This window comes from Cyclospora cayetanensis, unplaced genomic scaffold (assembly GCF_002999335.1).
Source record: "Cyclospora cayetanensis isolate NF1_C8 unplaced genomic scaffold, CcayRef3 CcayRef3_contig_42, whole genome shotgun sequence".
Taxonomy (NCBI): domain Eukaryota; phylum Apicomplexa; class Conoidasida; order Eucoccidiorida; family Eimeriidae; genus Cyclospora; species Cyclospora cayetanensis.
The window spans coordinates 29,174-35,173 of record NW_020312392.1 but is presented as its reverse complement, the minus strand read 5'-3'; the positions used below and the strand labels follow the sequence as shown (position 1 = coordinate 35,173).

Sequence of the window (6,000 nt, the reverse complement as noted above, 5' to 3'; positions counted from 1 at the left end):
ATGTCCCTCTGCCACCAGATGCTTCAAGGGAAGCGCCAGCCAGTACCATCATGCAGTGAAACGAGAAGACTTCATTGGTTATAGCGTCGTTAAACTAATTGAAGCTGAACAGCAGGCGCCAATGCAACTCCCATGTTCTCTTTTTCGCTGCAGACCACTCTCAGCCCAGCTCTCCCTTACATTCCAAGGAAATCAATGCAGCTTCACACCTTTGGTCGGCGAACAAAGAAGCTTGCTTTGAGTCTAAGACAAATATTACATTGTATAAGTTGTGTCCATGCATTCGGGAGCAGGATTTAGGACATTGCAGTCAGGGCATATGAGATTCTCCTGGTCGTGCTTTTTATGGTGCCACCAAAATGGCCAGGAAGAGCTTCCGAGTAGCAAAAGGAGGGGGAGGAGACTGGATAGCCGAACTTATTCATTCGATAGCTACTGAGAAAGAGCTAGAGGCTCTGGGTGTATCGGCAGAAGAGGCAGCACGGGCAGTCTCTAGAAATTTTGTCCCCCTCATGAAGAAGCATTTGGCATTTGCTATTAGCTACAGCAAAGCTGCGTTTGAGGCTGCCCTTGTCGATGAAATAACACAAGGGGAAGGGCCAATTTCTTGCCTGGAGCTCCTGGAGAAAGTAAAGGATGCGTCGCAAAGGATTAAAGACCTCGTGGGTTAAGAGTCCTCAGCATCTCCAAACCTAAGCCAAAAGTATCCAATCACACATCATAAACACCGAATTGCTGCAACATTCCATGCGTTTACAGCAAGTAGCAGAGAATGCGATGTATACACAGAGCCCTAGTATGCATACTCTTCAGGCTGGGGTTTCTTGGCCACGGGGCACCCAGTGTTTAGACCTTAAACATTCGCACAGCTGGTGATACCAGCCACAATGTGCTTGCAAAGTCAATAGGTCATTTGTTAACAGTACTGCCACAAGAGCAGATCAATATTTTCAATCTGGCCTGCGCACATGCAGATGGGTACGGTTACAACTCAATCTGAGAAGATGCATGAACTGGAAGAGAATTTGGCCCATGCACAGGAATTTTTGGACAAAGTAGAAAACATCAAGGAAGACGCGTTGTCTACCGCAGACAAATGTCGGCAGTTTGTAAGATGTCAAATGATAGAGTGGACTGATGAACGAATTGCAACACGGCACAAGCTAAATATGTCCACGCCCAGAGAGTGCCGTCTTTACAAGTGTTAAGAATAGAAGGCTTCAAAACTACGCACCCTGCTTTTAGTTTCGCCTCTGCTGTTGCTTTCAACATAATTCCGTAAGCACAAAAACAGATCCGTCTGAACGCACCAAGGCGTTATAAAGGAAAGCCTTGCCTACGTGCAGCCTTCGGTTCCTATTCTGCTGTAGGCCAAACGGGAGGAAGGGCGCTTCCCTAGCTCTAGTATGGAGTTCGTCGAACGGTTGCGAAGCGAGATACGGGATGAGCTGACTCTCGAGCTAGCTGAGCAAGTCACGGCTTCTGCCGCTGCCCCCTGCAGCACAGCAGCAAATGTGGACCAAGAGGTGCAGACCGACCCCGTTTGCATCGAGCCAGTCATAGACGAGTCTGAAACTATTCCCGTGAAGCTGCCTGCTGAGGAATTACCTTCATATGAAGCAAAAGAACAGATAAATAGCAGCCAAGGGCTAGCCCCTAGCGATAGGGAACTCCTTACATCTTGCCTCGAAGAAATGCGGATCCTAAACAACTATTTTGCAGAACACGCGTCGGGGGCCAGCGGTTTTGAGCGCACACGAGTAGGCCAACGGCATTGCCGAAACCCGATTCCTGGGAGTAGATCGGGCTTCAGCAAACCAACGCAGTGGAATGCCACGCCGTCTTTCGTTGCTGTACTTCTCGCTGCTCTCACCAGCTGTTTTGGGGGGAGCGCAAAGGGCTCCTCGGCTCCTCACACTGAACACTATGAGAGCAGATCTTGGCAGACCTTCGCCAGCCGGGTGTTTCCCTTCGTCTACCATAATCAGAACGACAAAAAAACTCATCTACTTCTAAATGTATGCTTTCCCAATTTGTTTTTTACCCTCTTCTGGCCCCTTGTTCTTTTCTCTGTGCAGCTAGCAGGCCCGGCACGCGAGTCCTTGTGTCAACGCAGCAGCTGCGTTGGAACCACTGACAGACCACTTGGAAGCTCCCAAGGGAGTGCCTGTGAACATGTAGCCCTCAAAACATTTCGTCTTAGCCCTATATCCCGCTCTAGCAACGGACAGGCAGAGTTTATTTCCTCCTACGGCATTCGACAGTCTGCAAATCCCTCCGGCCCCTGCACTTCACGCAGGGTGGTGTGTACAGATGAACGGCTCCTAGCCAGTGGACCGTCGCCGAAGTCCCAACATCGGCAGTGGCAGCACGACACAGCAGAGTATTCAGGCTTGAGCACCAGACAGAGCAGCCATTTCGCCCCAGCAGATGTCGCAGGGGCGGATCCCGAAAAGCCGATGCAACAAGCTTTTGTTCATTCATATCAGGCATCAGCTTCTCCAAAAGGCAGAAGCCTCAGCCCCGTGAGCCAGGAATTACATTCTGCTCCCTCTGTCCTGTTAGAGGAGGCTTCTTTTGCCTCTCAGCTGCAAAAACCAGCACTATCAGCACCAGCAGAAGGAGAATTAGCCCCTGAGGCACCAACCGAAAACACATACAGCAAAGGATGCAGCACTGAAGAAGCAAAAGAAACACTCCTAAACTCCTCCGCAGACGCATGCCATCATCCAGAAAGCCCTGCTGCTCCATCGACCATTTCAGAAGTGTCGTCCGCAGGCCAAGAGCGCATAACGCTCTATGACACCCCGGATACAGCAGCCGCCGATTCAGTGACCCCTTCAAAACAAGAGGCTCCCAGGGCTGTCCGTGGGCAGGCAGTACGAACGGCGCCAGCAGGGCAGGAGGAGAGCAACAGAATAGGTGACTCACTATTCCTTAGCTGAACCCTATTTTGGTGGATAGCGAAAAAGGAGAAACTGCAAAATGCTGAGCACTGGATGTGTTGACTTTGTGCTAGAGTTGCTAGTGCTGCTGCTGTAGCTCTGACGCTGCGGCCGACTACTAGAATGCACTGCAGACAAGTGTATTGCCAGAAAATTAAATGGATTGAAAGAAGAGCAACAGTCCTCTGCTTCTGGTGTGCAGTTTCTTGCTTTTGCTTCTTTGCCCTTCCCGATAACAAGGCAACGACATGCCTGCTCGCAGAGTTAAATGCTTAGCCGGGTTCTATGAGGATGCGGGGTGTATATAGATGTCCTGCGTGAAAAGAAAACATGCTATGTTTACCCCTTAGAGCCCTAGTCTCTGCCATATACGTGATAGTTCTTTAGTTGGAGCCTTGAAGGGTTTTCACACAAAGCACAGCTTCCTCTTGACATAAGAATTGAAAGTTTAGAAGCGCCCGGAGCACCTTAAAAGCTTTTAGCAGACTGTTCATTACCTATAAAAGCCTCCTTGTCTGCGCTACTCTGCCGCAGAGGCGGCAGCTTCTAAGACGCAGTTGGGCTCAGACGCGAACGCCACACTGGGGAAACCAGCGAAAACAGGAAGAGCAGATGTCCACATGCAACCGGAAGTTTGCCATCAGTCAAAAAGATTTGAGCAATTGAATCTGCAGCAGCAGCTGCTTCAGCCGCGGCATGGGTGGACTTCCGCAACTTCCGCCTTCCAAGGGCAAACCGGCCTGTGCAACGTAGACGGTGGAGCCTCAAGCCTCACTCCTACACAAGCTGTTTTCTCCGAGCTTGCAGTAGCAGAAGGGTGGGGAAAAGAATCAATAGGCGAAAATGAATGGCAGAAGCTGCAGTTCTCAGGAGGACAGAACAGGGAAATAAAGATGGAGACGAACGCAAATTGGCAGCAACAACACCCACAAGCTCAACAGCCGCAGGGTTGTGTGCCCCAAGAAATAATTTTCGGTCGAAATGGACCGCCGATCTGGCCACTGGTGACAGGGGGAGCTGCTTGGTGCAAGAAACACGAAACGAAAACTATTCCTCTTGCTCCGCTGAAGAGGCAAAACAGAGAGGAAGGCGCGGAATGTGGCCCGTCAATTATTGCAGAGGCGCATGCCGCTGTGGCCATGCAACCAGGCAAGTGCTTACATCCATTCAGATGTAGATTCATGCGATAGCGGATACATCGATCCATCTTGCACTTTTCACGCCGACTTTAGGTTAGTGGACAGATGCTCCTTCACTTGGAGCTTTGATTGTCTAATGTGGCATCGCCGAGCCACTTTACACGCATGCAAATCCCTATGAATAGAGCCGGTAAAGCTGCAGACCCGTTTGGGTGCCTAGACCTGTGGTAAGAGCACCGAAACACCTCGTGAATACAGATTATTTGTTATTTTTGTAAGGTACGGGGATACACTATGTCAGAGTGAGGCTTGCGTATTGTTCCGCAGCCTTATTTCGCCACCCCTTCGTAGGACAAGCTGCATCTCAACAGGGCGAGACTTCTAGGCCCAAGCCGTTTTTTCCCGAGGGGGTCACGGGGGTCTATATACCTCTTAAGGGGTCCAAACTGGGGAAGGCGAATTACAAAGAACTGAAAAAAGAGGAAAAACAAACTTACGCCGGCGCATGCAAAACACTTAACGAGCTCCGCATCAGAAATAAAGTGTTAGAAAGCCAGGTAAGCCGGCGACACAAAAAATGCGCAAATCAGGCAACAAAAGGACACAAGACCTTAAGGGGTAGACCAACTGCTTGCAACCACTAAAGCCTCTAGAAAAGGAAGTGAACTGAGCATGTATTCGCTGGTCTGATCGTGTCGTGCTGTTCACACCGTACCGCGATCGCGCATCGAAGATATTTACGTGTTTGATTTACTTTATGTTTGCTTCGTCTGTGCAGGTCCTAGGCCTCTCGGTCGCTTTGAGTCAAGCGCACGAACGGCTAAACGAATTAACCCACGTTTGCGATAAATTGGCAGGTGGATTTTCTGCACAAAAATGAAAAGACTAAAAACTACACGGTGGTGGCTCTTTTTGAGCCTAGACCGTGTAGTATCCCTAGAATGCGTGTGCAGCTGGTGCATCCATTCGTTAGAGAAGGGATAATCTTCGCAAGCGTTTTTAATGATCCGCTTCCTATGTTTTATCAACTTGATTCCTTATTCTGTCGAAAGTAGAGGCTGCTACACATAAATATGGGGACGGTGGCAGTCCCAAAGCAGGGATTTAAGAAAACAACAACCCCTAACTAATTTTCCAGAAATTGAACACTTGCTGCAAGCGTCTGCCCGCCACTCAGCAATACGGCTGTCGTTGTTGTCTGCAAAGTTTCTGTAAGAATCCGCGTGTAGGTTTTTAGTAGTGTAATCTGTGTACCCGTCAAGTTCCATTGATGTCTTTTTTGTTATTCGCATCTTTTTGCTGGCATCAATACAGCGCTGAATTACGAGGCCGGTTGTGCAGTTGCACCGCTCCAAATCCATGCGTATACTAAATCAAGCCAAAACGGCCATACACGTTACTGAGGATGCGTTCAAAAGAATGGGTCTAGCAAACCAAAAGTGCCACTAGCTGTGCAGGTGCCTGTACACCTGAACTGAACGCAAGGTCTATTGTGTTGCATTTTGTAAACCAGAAGGCAGATATTCAGCATCATTAATTTCATAAATATGATGACACGCTTTTACTAAGTGGTGATTTATTTCGTCGCACATACAGCAGTCGCTTCTACATGGACTGACACGCAAAATGCAAGCAGACAGCAATCAATTTTCCTGGTCCACAGAGGTACCTGAGAGAAAGCCTTCAAGTTGTTTCCTAAATATATTTCTGACTCATTGCAACGCAGAGAGCAGCCTTTCAGGGTATGAATCTTCGTTCAGAAACTTGAATTACATATTCTTAAGCCCCAAGAGCCCCTGTTCACTTGAAAATTTTCAGCGGCTTTGCACAGGGTTTCGACAGCAGCGCTGCTAGCCCTGTGTCTGAGCATCCCATCCTCTGGCACTCATTTCTCAAGTCCAGCTGACACGTATGAT

General features: G+C 49.0%; 1 protein-coding gene across 1 annotated transcript; it reads left to right on the top strand.

The window, feature by feature from the left end:
- The first annotated feature begins 359 nt into the window (after positions 1–359).
- Positions 360–4,964, top strand: LOC34619954. Its single transcript, XM_026334432.1, has 7 exons — positions 360–662; positions 975–1,109; positions 1,371–1,961; positions 2,079–2,922; positions 3,675–4,118; positions 4,364–4,641; positions 4,863–4,964. The coding sequence occupies exons 1-7, from the start codon at positions 360–362 to the stop codon at positions 4,962–4,964; spliced, it is 2,697 nt and encodes an 898-aa protein (XP_026190217.1).
- The last annotated feature ends 1,036 nt before the right edge of the window (positions 4,965–6,000 follow it).